The sequence below is a fragment of the Watersipora subatra genome, chromosome 8 (assembly GCF_963576615.1).
Source record: "Watersipora subatra chromosome 8, tzWatSuba1.1, whole genome shotgun sequence".
Taxonomy (NCBI): Eukaryota; Metazoa; Bryozoa; class Gymnolaemata; order Cheilostomatida; family Watersiporidae; genus Watersipora; species Watersipora subatra.
This window is the reverse complement of record NC_088715.1, coordinates 63,248,024-63,268,053: the sequence shown is the minus strand read 5'-3', so window position 1 is coordinate 63,268,053 and position 20,030 is coordinate 63,248,024. Positions and strand designations below refer to the sequence as shown.

The window sequence follows — 20,030 nt, the reverse complement described above, 5'->3', positions numbered from 1 at the left end:
ATATTCTGGAATAACAGGGTCGACTTGTACATGAGTAATACATATTATCATGCAATTTTTGTCTTAAAAATACTTATTGACTTATACATGTGATCGATTACACATAAGACCGACATACACAGAGTACATATGGCACATATTACACTTCACTTGACAAGCAGAGGCAGCCAAATAGCAAATTCCTGATCAAGCAGCATATAGGAATACCTAAAAGAATATGGACTATCTACTTCCGGCTAAGTCGTTCATAGTAAGCACACGCTGCCAGAATACTCAAATACAGTTATATAATCAAAATATTCAAATAGAGTTTATAATGCAGCAAATTTTTAAGCTCGATAATGATTCAAAAGTAGGAGAAGAGATTATACTCGTTTAAATATGTGTAATTGTGCTCACCACTCCGATGCCTTCAAATGCATAGATAGCGGTACCAAGGTACAGCGGCAGCTTTGCCCAGCCAGCAAACAGAGGAAGACGACTCACAGATTGAAATTCTTGATCTATCCAGATATAATACACTAAAATTGTAAAAAGAAGGTTGCCATAGTGATAGGATGTCAAGGATCGCAGTATGAAAATCTTTACAGTAATGTTCTTTACTATGAGTGCTGTGTCTGTCTGTCCGTAGCCACACTAAGAGCATTCAGAAAGAATATTGCAGCGCACACAAATTGAACCCGAATATTCGGCTTTCCGACAAGCGCGCTACCATTCATGCCGCCCGACCACCTTTCCAAGTCTAAGAATACTTGTACACGTAGTTATTACACATGATGGTCTCTCATGGCACACTGAACTGCCAGCGTACTAGTACTGATAAAATGAAAATATTAATAATGATAAACCCTATAGATTATACATATATGTAGAACATTAACAAGAGTGAAGGACAGTTGAAATACCAACCAAGCAATAAGACATGTGAACCTGGCGTAATGAGAGTACAGGCGACGAATCTGATTCATCGCACTGATTCATAAAGCGACGAATCAGTGCATTGAGAGTCAGTAAAACATCGCAACACAAGAAATACAACTTTACATTATCAGTAGTGCATTGCTATTTATTTTTACTGTTGAAAGTAACTTTAGAGAATTTTCAACTTTATCCATAATTCCAAACAATTAGAGAAACCATCAGGTTATACATGTAAATATTTAATATTTACTTTATTACTGCATAATTCACTCTAGTAGCTCATAAGTAATCAAAGAAGAGCAGTTTGAAATTTACATTATATACAAAGGGTCCATGTGTATGTATATATAAGTATGTATATATAAGTATGTATATATAAGTATGTATATATAAGCGTGTATATCTAAGTATATATATATAAGTATGTAACGTATATATAAGTATGTATATATAAGTATGTATATATAAGTATGTATATCTAAGTATATATATAAGTATGTAACGTATATATAAGTATGTATATATAAGTATGTATATATAAGTATATAAATAAGTATGTACATTGTATATAAAATTACGTATATCTAAGTTTGTGTATATAAGTATGTATATATATAAGTATGTATATATAAGTATGTATATATAAGTATATATATATATAAGTATGTATATACAAGAATGTATATATATAAGTATGTATATATATAAGTATGTATATACAAGAATGTATATATATAAGTATGTATATATATAAGTATGTATATACAAGAATGTATATATATAAGTATGTATATATATAAGTATGTATATAAAAGTACTCATATACAAGTATGTATATATGTATATACACATATATATACCGTAAGTCCTTATGCTCAAGCTGCGCGACTTGTCGTTGGGCGCGGCTTCTGGTTCAAAGTCATAGGCCGCGGCTAAAGCCAAGTTTTTAAAACTTACACGAGGCTTAGGACGGCTTCTCGATAAATGCGGTCTCTGCTCAGTTCCGCGCTATAACCATAGAATCGCAGCCATGATACACTTTTGTGTACGGGATTTTGGCAAGCTACTCGTTTATTTTCAAGGTCATGTTTATGGAATACTTTAGACTAACGAATAATTTATCGCTAATGTTTAACTTACCACAGTCATAAGTCATTAAAACCGTTTCTTTCCTGACCGCATCTTTCCATAAACGTGAAGCCTCTAACAGTGCAATATAAATCTAGCTGAGACATGGCAAGTAAGTTCTTGATGCAAGGGTTTAGGAATTTTAATTCGAACTTGGAAGTAAAAGAAAATTCTTTTCACGCGTACTGATGTAGCCTGTTTTCTTATTCAAGAGGATGGGGGTATAGCGAATCTCTTCTCAACACTCTCGCTCCTGAAGGGGTCAAGGACGACAAAACCTCAGTCATTAGCCGCGGTCTGTGGGCATACGCGGCTTGTTAGAGGATTATTTTTTCTTTCGTGAGTCATCTGGTTTTAAGCACAAGCCGCGGGGCTTGAGCATGAGGACTTACGGTATATATACATACATACATATATATGTACTAGTGGAATGCCTCGCATTGCACGGGTAGTAAAAATCAGCTTATGACACTTGCCATTAGCCTGGCTCACTGCCAATGGCTAATTTGAGTAGGCTAGTTATTTACGGCTCTTACTAATAAGAGCCGCGAGAGAAAGCATAAAATAATGTTGCGCCGCGACAGAGAGCGCGATGCTTATTTTCACCCACATAGCGACATATATCAGCCAAAAGATCCATCGATCTCGCATAGCTCAAAGGTTTAGCAACGTGTCTGGAGAGCAGGAGATTCCGTGATCAAATCTTCTGCACTACGGATTCTTCATTACCATATTTTAATAGCTATAGCTGGACAAACCGAATAACGCACAAACTTTGAGATTTAGATATATCTAAGTGCATGCGTACAGAAAAATGATATTTGTTATGAAAAAGAATAGTGTGTACATAGATATCAAAGCTAGTGATAGCCCTGAAACCAGCAGTTTCCTGATGTACTTACATATGAAACCAAGGCCGACGAAGGTGGCCACATTGGCTAGAAAGGAAAAGGGAGCCATGTGTTTCATGTCCTTTATGAAGACAAAAGGAATGAGAAGAGCGACCACACAAAGTTCAAACAACTGAATGGGCATGGGTCTATTTATCAGAATAGGATTGTCTTCTGCCACGTCTGTGCTACCGTATGCAAGTTTTCGCACCACCTGAGGTAATAAATGGAAAGCTGACGCAGAAATGAAAGAACTATTGTAAAATAAAGAACTTGATTTGATAAGGCGGCGTTACATGCAAACGTCATTTAGCCAGCCGCAAAATAATATTCGTCCTTTGAAGTTATCCTACTATATGAAAAGTTTGATATGCTTGTGAGTGAAATACTTGTTATAGCATTCGTATCTGTAAACAATATAATTTAATAACTATAAATACGTTTATTAATACAAACTGCTAAACAGTATAAGTGCATAAAAACTACCAAAGCTTTGATACAATAATAAATGATATAGAGAGATGCATGATATAGAGAGATACGTGATATAGAGAGATACGTGATATAGAGAGATACATGATATATAGAGATACATGATATAGAGAGATACATGATATAGAGAGATACATGATATAGAGAGATACATGATATAGAGAGAGATACATGATATAGAGAGATACATGATATAGAGAGATACATGATATAGAGAGATACATGATATAGAGAGATACATGATATAGAGAGATACATGTTATAGAGAGATACATGTTATAGAGAGATACATGATATAAAGAGATACATGATATAGAGAGATACATGATATAGAGAGATACATGATATAAAGAGATACATGATATAGAGAGATACATGATATAGAGATACATGATATAGACCGATACATGTTATAGAGAGATACATGTTATAGAGAGAGATACATAATATAGAGAGAGATACATGATATAGAGAGATACATGATATAGAGAGATACATGATATAGAGAGATACATGTTATAGAGAGATACATGATATAGAGATATACATGATATAGAGATACATGATATAGAGAGATACATGATATAGAGAGATACATGATATAGAGAGATACATGATATAGAGAGATACATGATATAGAGAGATACATGTTATAGAGAGATACATGATATAGAGAGATACATGATATAGAGAGATACATGATATAGAGAGATACAAGTTATAGAGAGATACATGTTATAGAGAGATACATGATATAGAGAGATGCATGATATAGACCGATACATGATATAGAGAGATACATGATATAGAGAGATACATGATATAGAGAGATACATGATATAGAGAGATACATGATATAGAGAGATACATGATATAGAGAGATACATGATATAGAGAGATACATGATATAGAGAGATACATGTTATAGAGAGATACATGATATAGAGAGATACATGATATAGACCGATACATGTTATAGAGAGATACATGATATAGAGAGATACATGATATAGAGAGATACATGATATAGAGATACATGATATAGACCGATACATGTTATAGAGAGATACATGTTATAGAGAGAGATACATAATATAGAGAGAGATACATGATATAGAGAGATACATGATATAGAGAGATGCATGATATAGAGAGATACATGATATAGAGAGATACATGTTATAGAGAGATACATGATATAGAGAGATGCATGATATAGACCGATACATGATATAGAGAGATACATGATATAGAGAGATACATGATATAGAGAGATACATGATATAGAGAGATACATGTTATAGAGAGATACATGATATAGAGAGATACATGATATAGAGAGATACATGATGTAGAGAGATACATGATATAGAGAGATACAAGTTATAGAGAGATACATGTTATAGAGAGATACATGATATAGAGAGATGCATGATATAGACCGATACATGATATAGAGAGATACATGATATAGAGAGATACATGATATAGAGAGATACATGATATAGAGAGATACATGATATAGATATACATGATATAGACCGATACATGATATAGAGAGATACATGTTATAGAGAGATACATGATATAGAGAGATACATGATATAGAGAGATACATGATATAGAGAGATACAAGTTATAGAGAGATACATGTTATAGAGAGATACATGATATAGAGAGATGCATGATATAGACCGATACATGATATAGAGAGATACATGATATAGAGAGATACATGATATAGAGAGATACATGATATAGAGAGATACATGATATAGATATACATGATATAGACCGATACATGTTATAGAGAGAGATACATAGTATAGAGAGAGATACATGATATAGAGAGATACATGATATAGAGAGATGCATGATATAGAGAGATACATGATATAGAGAGATACATGTTATAGAGAGATACATGATATAGAGAGATACATGATATAGAGAGATACATGATATAGAGAGAGATACATGATATAGAGAGATACATGATATAGAGAGATACATGATATAGAGAGATACATGATATAGAGAGATACATGATATAGAGAGATACATGATATAGAGAGATACATGTTATAGAGAGATACATGTTATAGAGAGATACATGATATAAAGAGATACATGATATAGAGAGATACATGATATAGAGAGATACATGATATAGAGAGATACATGATATAGAGAGATACATGATATAGAGATACATGATATAGACCGATACATGTTATAGAGAGATACATGTTATAGAGAGAGATACATAATATAGAGAGAGATACATGATATAGAGAGATACATGATATAGAGAGATGCATGATATAGAGAGATACATGATATAGAGAGATACATGTTATAGAGAGATACATGATATAGAGATATACATGATATAGAGATACATGATATAGAGAGATACATGATATAGAGAGATACATGATATAGAGAGATACATGATATAGAGAGATACATGTTATAGAGAGATACATGATATAGAGAGATACATGATATAGAGAGATACATGATGTAGAGAGATACATGATATAGAGAGATACAAGTTATAGAGAGATACATGTTATAGAGAGATACATGATATAGAGAGATGCATGATATAGACCGATACATGATATAGAGAGATACATGATATAGAGAGATACATGATATAGAGAGATACATGATATAGAGAGATACATGATATAGATATACATGATATAGACCGATACATGTTATAGAGAGAGATACATAGTATAGAGAGAGATACATTATATAGAGAGATACATGATATAGAGAGATGCATGATATAGAGAGATACATGATATAGAGAGATACATGTTATAGAGAGATACATGATATAGAGAGATACATGATATAGAGAGATGCATGATATAGACCGATACATGATATAGAGAGATACATGATATAGAGAGATACATGATATAGAGAGATACATGATATAGAGAGATACATGATATAGATATACATGATATAGACCGATACATGTTATAGAGAGAGATACATAGTATAGAGAGAGATACATGATATAGAGAGATACATGATATAGAGAGATGCATGATATAGAGAGATACATGATATAGAGAGATACATGTTATAGAGAGATACATGATATAGAGAGATACATGATATAGAGAGATACATGATATAGAGAGAGATACATGATATAGAGAGATACATGATATAGAGAGATACATGATATAGAGAGATACATGATATAGAGAGATACATGATATAGAGAGATACATGATATAGAGAGATACATGTTATAGAGAGATACATGTTATAGAGAGATACATGATATAAAGAGATACATGATATAGAGAGATACATGATATAGAGAGATACATGATATAGAGAGATACATGATATAGAGAGATACATGATATAGAGATACATGATATAGACCGATACATGTTATAGAGAGATACATGTTATAGAGAGAGATACATAATATAGAGAGAGATACATGATATAGAGAGATACATGATATAGAGAGATGCATGATATAGAGAGATACATGATATAGAGAGATACATGTTATAGAGAGATACATGATATAGAGATATACATGATATAGAGATACATGATATAGAGAGATACATGATATAGAGAGATACATGATATAGAGAGATACATGATATAGAGAGATACATGTTATAGAGAGATACATGATATAGAGAGATACATGATATAGAGAGATACATGATATAGAGAGATACATGATATAGAGAGATACAAGTTATAGAGAGATACATGTTATAGAGAGATACATGATATAGAGAGATGCATGATATAGACCGATACATGATATAGAGAGATACATGATATAGAGAGATACATGATATAGAGAGATACATGATATAGAGAGATACATGATATAGATATACATGATATAGACCGATACATGTTATAGAGAGAGATACATAGTATAGAGAGAGATACATGATATAGAGAGATACATGATATAGAGAGATGCATGATATAGAGAGATACATGATATAGAGAGATACATGTTATAGAGAGATACATGATATAGAGAGATACATGATATAGAGAGATACATGATATAGACCGATACATGTTATAGAGAGATACATGATATAGAGAGATACATGATATAGAGAGATACATGATATAGAGATACATGATATAGAGAGATACATGATATAGAGAGATACATGATATAGAGAGATACATGATATAGAGAGATACATGATATAGAGAGATACATGTTATAGAGAGATACATGATATAGAGAGATACATGATATAGACCGATACATGTTATAGAGAGATACATGATATAGAGAGATACATGATATAGAGAGATACATGATATAGAGAGATACATGATATAGAGAGATACATGTTATAGAGAGATACATGATATAGAGAGATACATGATATAGAGAGATACATGATATAGAGAGATACATGATATAGAGAGATCCATGATATAGAGAGATGCATGTTATAGAGAGATGCATGATATAGAGAGATACACGATATAGAGAGATACATGATGTAGAGAGATACATGATATAGACCGATACATGATATAGAGAGATACATGATATAGACCGATACATGTTATAGAGAGATACATGTTATAGAGAGAGATACATAATATAGAGGGAGATACATGATATAGAGAGATACATGATATAGAGAGATACATGATATAGAGAGATACATGATATAGAGAGATACATGATATAGATATACATGATATAGACCGATACATGTTATAGAGAGAGATACATAGTATAGAGAGAGATACATGATATAGAGAGATACATGATATAGAGAGATGCATGATATAGAGAGATACATGATATAGAGAGATACATGTTATAGAGAGATACATGATATAGAGAGATACATGATATAGAGAGATACATGATATAGAGAGAGATACATGATATAGAGAGATACATGATATAGAGAGATACATGATATAGAGAGATACATGATATAGAGAGATACATGATATAGAGAGATACATGATATAGAGAGATACATGTTATAGAGAGATACATGTTATAGAGAGATACATGATATAAAGAGATACATGATATAGAGAGATACATGATATAGAGAGATACATGATATAGAGAGATACATGTTATAGAGAGATACATGATATAGAGAGATACATGATATAGGCCGATACATGTTATAGAGAGATACATGATATAGAGAGATACATGATATAGAGAGATACATGATATAGAGATACATGATATAGAGAGATACATGATATAGAGAGATACATGATATAGAGAGATACATGATATAGACCGATACATGTTATAGAGAGATACATGATATAGAGAAATACATGTTGTAGAGAGAGATACATGATATAAAGAGATACGTGATATAGAGAGCTACATAATACAGTGATGTCATTTTTGCATTGAAATAACATTAAAGTAAACACAATTACATTATACTAATATAACACAAACATACACACTGTAAAAATATGACAACAACATACAGACTATGAGACTATTATAACAAAACATTATCATACAGACTACTCTAACATGACACCAACATACAGACTACTATAACATGACACCAACATACAGACTACTATAACATGACATCAACATACAGACTACTATAACATGACACCAACATACAGACTACTATAACATGAAACCAACATACAGACTACTATAACATGACATCAACATACAGACTACTATAACATGACACCAACATACAGACTACTATAACATGAAACCAACATACAGACTACTATAACATGCACTAACATACAGACTACTATAACATGACATCAACATACAGACTACTATAACATGACACCAACATACAGACTACTATAACATGACACCAACATACAGACTACTATAACATGACACCAACATACAGACTAAAATATGACTAAGATAAGTTAAATTTCTCTACTAACCAGATCTACATTCTGAGCTATAAAGAGTATGTAGACACAGCAGAATCCAATCTGAGTAATGAAGAGGAACGTATTGACAGCGTACCTGCAAGCGTAATCAGGGAAGAGCATACAGCTGTTATTGGCGATGAATCCCGCGTTATAGGTAAACAAAGGGTTATCAGTTAAACCTTATTGACTATAAAATTCAAAATGAAGTTTATTTACAAATATAATATTCACTACCTATAATGATAGCCGTGTCCATCCATCTGAAGCCTCGCTAAGAGCTTTAATAAAAAATATCGCTTTACAAGGCAAGTCGAACTCGTACATCCATCTTCCATTCAAGCGCATTACCAGCTGCACCACTTTACCAAGTCTAAGAATACTTGTGCACATAGTTATTACATATACATATCTCTCACAGAGCATGGAACTGCCAGCCGACTAGTATGTTTACAATGACAGTAGCTCCTAAGATTATATCGATTAGGTTTTTCTCAAATTCCCTAGGAGTATAGGAAGGTATAGAGCATTCGGATTTCAACTACATACCCATCTCAATCGTAGGATTTCAACTACATACCCATCTCAATCGTAGGATTTCAACTACATGCTCGTCTCAATTGTAGGATTTCAACTACATACCCATCTCAATTGTAGGATTTCAACTACATACCCATCTCAATTGTAGGATTTCAACTACATACCCATCTCAATTGTAGGATTTCAACTACATACCCGTCTCAATTGTAGGATTTCAACTACATACCCGTCTCAATTGTAGGATTTCAACTACATACCCATCTCAATTGTAGGATTTCAACTACATACCCGTCTCAATTGTAGGATTTCAACTACATGCCCGTCTCAATTGTAGGATTTCAACTACATGTCCGTCTCAATTGTAGGATTTCAACTACATACCCATCTCAATTGTAGGACATTATGGTTGGTTTTCAATGATTGGTAGACCTTACTATGTTGTATGCGTAGGCCGATATGAAGGACCAGAGAATTCACCAATAATACAGGAATGCTGGGGGATGCATATGAAATTTGTACTCAAATCACATACCCGTATTAATTGCAGGATATAATGGTAGTCTCCCGTAATTGGGGTACAGAGCGGAGCATGGTCATGAATTACTGTAATAGGGGCTTTACCATATCAATAACTATCATGGAAATTGGTAATTAGACAATAATTCCATATTTATGGGTATTCGTTTCAGCGTTGGCTTCAATAACCTTTCATCACTTACCTCCAAATAACAACACAAACAAGTCTTCATGCATGCATTAGATGAGTAGAAGTGCGAGATCTGAAAGCATCCTCAAGGTCCGAGGATGGAGAGTAAAATTTGTAACGGTGAGATACCATGTTGAAAAAAATTAAAATCGTAATTAAGTACAGCCTTTTGTGTCACGATCAAACCAATACGGGCTGAATAAAACACGAGCCTATTATCTTGTGTAATAAATTGGAAACAGCGTGATCCGTGCGTGTCCAGTCATACCTCCACATACAAGTACTCAAACATACAAGAGATTCAAAATACATGCAAAACTTGAAGCAAGTTTCTACCTTGAGATACCAGAAACCTTTGAGATACGAGCGTACGAGCAGGTACTTTATGCAACCACCAAGTGGCCAAGATGCGAGAGGCTGCTTTCAAGAACAACTTCACTCGGTCTTTTCGTCGAGTCAGTATGAAAAAGTTTTCAAAGGCTAGTGAACGCGAGACAAAAGGTGCCAAGCAAGAAAAAGAAAAGATTACAATGAAGATCACAATTAAAGTTAAGTTAAGTAAAAAAATAAAACTTATCTATAATTTAGCTTTAATAAGCTAAGTTCATTTAAGTTGAATTCAAAGCTTATGCTATGTTATGTAGCGTAACAAAAGTCTAGTGTACCCAACGAGTTGCTATCAAACCTCTCTCACACTGTCATGAGCCAGTACGTCTGTAAGAACTCCCTACTGTACATAGTAATGTTAAATTTTATTGCAGATCATAACCACTAAATGGATATTCGTTACTTATAGGTTTAGATGGTGAATTGCAACAGCGAAAACACAATTTTTAATCGTAATATCCTGTTTTAGGTGATTTTTAATTGTATGGGAAATAATTAGAACTAGCTGAACCACCTGGCTTGACTTGCAGCAAAATTCACATTACAGTTATATGATATCAACAGATTCACCATGTCTTACGCTGTTGTGTTGTAGGTGCCAAATATGTGTAAATGTGATTACAAGGTCTTAAAAGCTCAAAAACGAACAGTTAATTGCAGCCATCACGAACACGCCATAGATTGGAATCCATTTCCAAAACAGCTCAAATGGGATGTAATTGAACAAGATAGCTTCTGTTTACACTTTCATGCAATCTCATTCGTCGAAATATTTTCACAAATATACTTCACGCATTCAATAAAACCATGTCTATTGTCCTTACGTGTCTACTTTATCATAGTTGTAAAGCTGTCATTTAATTTGTTTAATTAATTTGTTTTAATCTTTGTTTTGATTTAATCTGTCATTTGTTTAATTTTTTAAACTTAGCTCGAAGGAGTGCATATCATCCTCTGATGAACATGACAAGCCTGTTGGTCATCTGCGATAGTCGAGAAATGCTGCAGAAAATGTTCTCTCGATTTGGCAGAAAGTATGGGTCACATGAGCAGAATACGACTAGATGATTAGACCAGGCTAAAACAATACTGTGAAGTAGCGAACATTTATATTTGATACGGACTTTCCGATAGAACCCGAAGTATTTGTCATTAACTAGTGCTGCAAGACGTTTTATATCGAGCCTTTTATTGGCCTCTCAATTAACATGATCAAAAACAACAACCACAATGTTTTAGTACGTCGTTGTTTTAGTACGTGATGGCTGCAATTAACTGTTCGTTTTGAGCTTTTAAGAGCTTGTAATCACATTTCCACATATCTTGCACCTACAACACAGCAGAGTAAGACATGGTTAACCTTTTGATACCAAATAACTGTAATGTGAATTTTGTTGCCAGTCAACCTTTAAAAATCCCTGCTAAATAATTAAATCGCCATATCATGAATTATATTTCATATAGCTTGTCAAAATACCAACAGTGATTAGACAGAATAAATGACTTAAAAAAGTCTGAGGAGAAAGGGTGAGGCTTGTCGAATATGTTGGGGATACACAAGACCAGTTTGTTGAGGTTTAACGGAAAAGAGAGAAGGAATGCTTGTGTGCTTCCAGAATTGATCTGGGGTTTAAGATGTCAAAGTCATAATGAGTATTATCATTTTGCGAGCAACTTTTCATGGTGCGAACACAATGAAAAAGGAATTCCATCGAAGCAAACCAAACATAAAATACATACCTGGCAGCTTTAGAATATTTGGAAAGCCGCCCTGGACAGGCAAAAAAACTTGCTTCTGCCACATCAGCATAGTCCATATTTGGTCGATTTAACCTGCAGGAAGAATAACCAAGCCTTATCATACATTACCAATAATTGCTTGTTTTCAGTGTGAATAGAAATGGTTGAAAATTGAGACATACAACTCACCATTCACATGTAGATTTGTCATCTGACTCCTGGCTGTCAGATGACAGCCAGGGCAGTGAGGTGACAGTCAGGGCAATGAGGTGGCAGTGAGGTGGCAGTCAGGGCAGTGAGGTGACAGTCAGGGCAGTGAGGTGACAGTCAGGGCAGTGAGGTGGCAGTCAGGGCAGTGAGGTGGCAGTCAGGGCAGTGAGGTGGCAGCCAGGACAGTGAGGTGACAGTCAGGGCAGTGAGGTGAAAGTCAGGGCAGTGAGGTGGCAGTCAGGGCAGTGAGGTGGCAGCCAGGACAGTGAGGTGACAGTCAGGGCAGTGAGGTGAAAGTCAGGGCAGTGAGGTGGCAGTCAGGGCAGTGAGGTGGCAGTGAGGGCAGTGAGGTGGCAGCCAGGACAGTGAGGTGACAGTCAGGGCAGTGAGGTGACAGTTACAGGTTATTCACCACCCTATTCATCCATTTTAACAAGTGTTGCCTGTATTGTGCCATGGATATGTTCGCTCCAATCAACACAGAGAAATAGTGTATTGTGGAGCAGTGATCATTGTACAGATAGCCAATGCATTTACTATATCATTATATCAATATGTGAACTGAATCCTGATTATGAAAGCTTCTCAAAGATGAACTTACACCCAATCTTAATTGATTTTATCAGAAAGTATCGGTATTTTTCTATCATTTGAGATTGTTTTGCTGTTTGAGGTAGTAGGCCAGGATTTACTAGTTTAGGAGTTAGTCTAGTTTAGGAGGTACTAGTTTGAGGTAGTAACTGCCAGGATGTTTCAAGATTAAAATCAATCAAACTCAATCGAAGTCAAAACACTCAGATCAAACGAAAGTGCGATGACATCTATTATAGTTGCAAAGAGATCGACGGAATAGAGAAGTGTAACGCTGCAACTTGAACGCAATAGCCGATATCAACTATAACAAGAACAGCAATTAGTGATGTCGTTTTGCACTTTTTTCTTCTGAGCGTTTTAACAGCAATCAAGTTTCGTTGATTTTTATTTTAAAACATCTTTGCAATCAGATCACTTCAAACATCAAAGCAATCTCAAATAGAATAGAAAACTCAACATCAATAGAAAACTACCGGTACTTTCTGACATAATCTACTAAAATTTTGTGTAAGACCAGCTTGAAAAGATCTAGAAGACACGTAAGACTTTAGTGATAGCATATTAATAGAACCAACCTTGCGCAGAGGAAGTGTGAACACTTGACTAGCAGATGCATACAATGCACGCATATCATGCCTAACAATAGCAGACCAACTGTACCAACCTACAATATACACATGCATATACACTGTATGGCAGTACAAACTTGTCCAGATGTAGGCCAACATGTTATTTTCAGAAGAAGACAAATCCAAAATGTTTATTCAATGTACGGTATATTAATAACTTAACCCAAGCCTTGTATTTATAGCATATATATATATATAGAACTATATTTCCCAACTAGGAGGCTTCTATCAATATATAATCCATGTTAGGAGGCTCTGAAAAATTAGGAGGCGTCCAGGGAGCCTCCTAATTCTAGCAGTGTTTATAGTGCTTAACAACCCTATAGAAGTATTTTAAACATGATTCCCATAATCGCCTTATATATCTATATTCATATATATGGAAAAGAGGAGACAACTCCAACAAAAATGTGTAATTTTCTATCAATAAATTATAAACCCTAGGAGGCTCTTATATATGGAACTAGGAGGCATATATCAATTTTAAAACATTCTTACTTTTAACTGTTTTGGTATCGTTTCAGTTAATAGCACAATCTATTTAAAAACATATTGCAATAAGTTTATGACTAAGCATCAGCAAATACAAAGAATTAGCAGATATGTCGGATACAGTCAGTTTTGCTAATATTCATGATAGCTTTATTAGATTTGAGAAATAAAGTTGTATATTAACAAACTACAATACATTACAATTTATTTGCTGACCCTCTTTATAGTTTTCAAGACTGCCATTTAAGCACTCCCTTTTTTTGCAAGGTTTCTCATTGATCTGCTCTTTTTTGTGAAAATTCACAATAATTGCACATTATGGTTTCAACTGATGTTTAAGCATGGCTGTAGTAAAAGTTTAAATAAGTCTATAATCAGTACAATTCATATTTTCAATGCCGTTGCATCCAGCCACAAAATAAATCTTTTTTTGAAACTTTGCATCCAAACGCAATACCTGAGAGATGGTTTTTTAGTCGAAGAATTGATTTTTTAAATTTATTGAAGTAAAGTGGCAAAAGTATAACCACAGTATATAACAGCTAGAGAGATGTGGCTGTTATAATGTTGCTGTGGCTGTTAGGACTATTAGTTCTTCACCCATGTAGTCTACTAGAGCTTGGTAGCAGCAGAATGACTACATGTAAGGGAGCAAGTCACATTCGGTAAGTTGTTCATGCTATTTTAGTCATTTTACAGTTTATTTACTTGAAACATACAGTTGTAGAAAAGCAGTATAAATTTTATTTAATATTGAAATAGGACTAGCGTGAAAAAAGTATGTTTCAATTATTATAATTTTTAAGGAATGTAGCATAGAACACGTTTGATATATTTTTACATCCGTTTATGTCATCCAACTGCTGATATTGTTCTGCATAGAAAAGTCAAGAAAGGTCAGCATTATATTACCAAAAAGGAAAAAATCAAAACTTTTTGTAAAGTACTAATTTTTGACTTTATTATTGTTACACGAATGTTCAGTTTTGTAACATCAACACAGACACGCCAGCTGACAATTAATAGTTATTTTAGTGAACCAGTTAATTCTCCAACTTTAATCTATTTTCAGTTATTATTATTATTATAATTTTTGATGTTTTTTATAATGATAAGTAACAGGATCATAAAGTAATTGTATTATTGTTATCATGAATAGTGAGAGTTTGCGTATTTCAGTTATGATTTTGTAAGTAATAGTAGTACATGCATAGACATAAGCAAGTAAGTGGGTATATGCAGCCTTTGAATTGTGAAACTTTTAGTATTTAGTTTGAATCTTGTGTAGTAATTGTGTAGTAATTAAGAGCTTAGCTGTTTTATAGAGCTTCAGTAGTAGGAGGCAGACATTCAAGTTTGCCAAAAAAAACCTAACCAGTGAACTAAAATGTGTATTTTGCATTCATTTTGGTTTGTATATCTGTTTATGCTACTTGAATTATCTTTTCATTTTTGTAGAAACTTGGTAAGCATTATTGCCAAGATGGCATATTTATCAGATGGCAGAGAGTATTAGACAAAGTTGGATGTTCTTTTCTAGAAAAGGTATGTTGCTAATTACACATTGGTTTGCATAAAAAATATGTCAAAATAATCAAGGTTTCATCTACCGAAATTTATAATATTTTTTAACATATACATAATTATAGATTACAAACTATAAAACATTATATCAGTAAGGTTGTAGTTTGAAATGTAGTAAAGTTTGACGTTTTGGCAAAGTCACTATGATAAGCAAAACTTGAAATTCACCAACACAAAATATACTGTACAAAGTTTTACTGTAACTAGCAATTGTATACCTGACGTAAGAATGTAACAGCATGCCCAAAAGTAGTTTTTCTTTGTATAGTTGCAAATAATCAATGACGCTTTAGTTATAGATAGCTGCTGGATGAGAAGCATTGATGGCCCACACCAAAGACTGATTTGCAGACATCAAATTAAAGGTATGCGATATTGCAATAAGTTGCTGTAAAATAGCACATTATACATGCGAGCCAAAAACTAGTGTAATAATTTGATATAGTCATAGCTTCAGTAAGAAAAGTTGTTAATTTTTACAGGCATTGTATTATTTAAACGCTTACATAAACCATTATGCCACTTTTGTGTTCTATTCATCTATTATTGGCAGATTACATAATATAAATAGCGCAAACCAATCAAAGGAATGTAGCATAGCAAAGAGATTTAGTATTGCTCTTCTTAGTCTTTATGAGTCATGGTTGCAACTGCTGAGCAATTGCATAATTATATAAAATGAATAGTTTTCCATGGTTACCCATTACCACTTTTAGTTACTCAGTCAACACTGAGAGTAATTATCAGATTTGAGATATCATGTTTAGAGGCAGGAGATTGACAAATATTTTGTTGGTTTTTACTCTTACCCTACCGTATGCGAATTTATGCTAAATCTATCAGCAACTGCCGTATGCACATTTTTGCGAATTTTCCAACAATTGCGTGGTCACCTAATTTTATTATCCATTAAAAACATAACGGATGATTTTAAAACTTTGATTGTATTGTCAGTGTGGTTCGAATATTTCTCTAATAGATTAGTCTAAGATAACCAAGCAGTTTCAAATTATTTTTTGAGAATTTCCAAAATAAAAATGGACATTTTTTGTGTAAGTTTTGTTAAGTATCGCGCAAGTCAGAAAACATAGAAATACTTACATGTATGTTGATGACACTATAGTCAATTCAAATTCAGATTTTTGTGATTACACAGATAATTAAATTAGCAGCAGTGACTCTGATGATAGTGAAAATAATAGTTTTTTAAGTGTAAGGGACATTGTAGAGCATCGTTTTAGCTTCGTAGCGATTGTAGCTTCACATAGCTTTAGCAATGCACAAAGTGAAGGTACATTGATTTTTGCATAGCACTATATGTTAACATTTTAGCAAAATAAAATATATTACAAAAAGTTTATAGATAAACTTTGAAGTTGAAACAAAATAGTATACATGCTTCATGTACATATCATGAAGCTAAATTGGCAATTTTCGGTGAAATGGCTGGCGGTAGGCCGGTAGCTTAGTTTGTACATGGGTGGCAGTAAAAGGGTAAAGCTATAAAAGAATTAGAGATACAAGTGTATGTATTTCCTTTTGAATGATTTAGTGAACTTTGATGATTCAAGACAATGAGTTTGGCGAATGATATATATATATAAGATGCTGCTGAAGTTGCGCAATTCAACTCATGGCTTTTAATTATTACCTCAAAATGTTGAAAACACGCGATAGGAAGGGCCAGAACACTACTAAAAGTCATAGTTACTCAAACCTGAAATACAGTAGGTTTTATACAAATTGCTGTACAATAACAAAACTGCAAAACTATTGGTTAAAATATAAATAGCAATATATATTATTATTTTTGGCCTTCGGTATCGGGCAGCATGTATGCAGTTTGTTTGCTGATGTTAACAAAAGTTTTACTAATAAGCTACATAATTTGCTCAATTATTTGTGTCAACTTTAAAATTTAAAACAAATGTAGTGTTAGCACTTTTAGAATATACTACAAACAACGCAGAGGAACTTTTTGTGGCATATGACTTGAATTTAAAAGTTCTCTGAAAATGCAACTTGTATTTGCCCATTTTAATACTTTAAAATGTCAAAGGGAGCTCATAATGAAAGCAACTTTAATATAATTTCAAGATGCTCAAAGTGGTACGGATGTTATGTTGACAAACATTAAAAGGTCACTCTGTACTATGGCTAGTAAGTATTTACATGTATTTAGATTTTGCATTGATGTTTTCAATTAGGTAGTGTAGGAAATCTATTTACATTAGCTAAATTACCAGCATGTGCAATACCCAGCTTTGTTTCCTATCCATCCCAAACATTTTGCCAATGCTTATAATAATTCATTGCTCTTTTCAAATCTGATTTCTGAACCAAAGGTAGTTTTAGCAGTATAAGAACATATACTTCTCTTCCTATGGGTCTACTCACTTTTCTGTAGCAGCAAAGGCCATTGTTTTTAAAAGGTCTGTAAGAATTGTATTACTTATTTTGACTTTCATTGGTGCTCGTAGCAAATATAATTTCAGTACAATTTGCATCAATAAAGTTATTATTACTTGTTTGTAAAGTATTTGGAGCAAAACAATATTTTATGTGCACAGCAAACATTTTTGCTGCAAGCTTACCAAAACAAAATAAAACGTTTATTTTTATGTTACATTTTAATTAAACATCATGTTCTATTCAGTTATTGCTGTCAGTACTATGCAGTTATTGCTGTCAATGTTCTTTGTGCATTCTTGGCACACTTTTATGTTAAACTTCCAATGCATTAAACACTTTAGAAATAAAGTGTCCAAACAAGGATGCGTAACATGAGATTTGTCACTGGCTTGTTTTGACCTATATCTAGCACTCTTTAGCCAAAAGTGTCTAGCTTTACTAAAATATTTGGTAGTGAAATTGTACATAAATTCATTGCCTGCATACACATCAATCATGATGCCTATGCTCTTATTATGTGTGTTCTACTATTGCCTGCTTAGCTAATTCACTTTCTACTTCTCAATAGCCTCAGCCTCCGAATGAAAGCTATTGTTGTTATTCCTATTCTTTGTAACTTTATAATGAAGGAGGTTGTGGTTGGGCAGCTCATTTGCTTTTCACTCTATTAGAAATATTGCAGCACAAGTATAACTGCAGTAATAAAATCTTCACAGAATTGCATAATGTGGTTTTATTCTCCAAGGTCTTCTCACTAGCAGAAATGACCTATGTACTTATGCAATTGTGGTTTGTGCTTAAAGTGACTCATTCTCCTAATGTGGCATGGCTTGCTATCTTCTTGCATGCTAGTCAATTGATTAAATAGATTGTAAGAAACAAGCCAACCTCTCATTCCTACACAACCTAAAGACTTATCACATAAGTTCAACCTTCTAGCGAGATTGTAGCCGCTAAACATTTTGCTTTTTCCACGCGTCTAGCCATTTAGGGTTTTGCAGCAGCAGAAGAACAGACTAATCATGTCACAATTGGTATATTTGTTTGTCACAATTGTTTTATATTACTTTTGCCAATTTTGTCATTGAATTAATTGTACCATATTATGGTGAAAAGGCATCATGAAAAAGTATTTTACTTCGCCTCAATACCAATGCCAAAGGTTAGACCGGTAGTGGCCATTTTTGACCTTTAGGGCGAGCCACTTTAAATACTATATCTAAGAAACTTACTCATGTCATCAAATTGTGACGGCAAACAACAATGCATAGGTTTTCGCAGCTAATTTGGATTTGGATTTTACTGCCTTAATTGCAAGATCGTAATATTGTCAAGTTAAAATGGTCAAGAAACCCCAAC

The 20,030-nt window shown here is 33.5% G+C and overlaps 1 protein-coding gene across 1 annotated transcript in view; it reads right to left on the bottom strand.

Moving 5' to 3' along the window:
* The window catches only part of LOC137401475 (proton-coupled amino acid transporter 2-like), a 53,618-nt gene that overhangs the window by 8,860 nt on the left and 24,728 nt on the right, over positions 1–20,030 (bottom strand). Inside the window, exons 4-8 of the mRNA XM_068087839.1 lie at positions 14,130–14,218; positions 12,751–12,843; positions 9,390–9,474; positions 2,952–3,153; positions 400–521 (exon numbers count right to left, since the gene is read on the bottom strand). Of these exons, the coding sequence (XP_067943940.1) occupies positions 400–521; positions 2,952–3,153; positions 9,390–9,474; positions 12,751–12,843; positions 14,130–14,218 (591 nt within the window). The remainder of the gene's footprint in view (positions 1–399; positions 522–2,951; positions 3,154–9,389; positions 9,475–12,750; positions 12,844–14,129; positions 14,219–20,030) is intronic.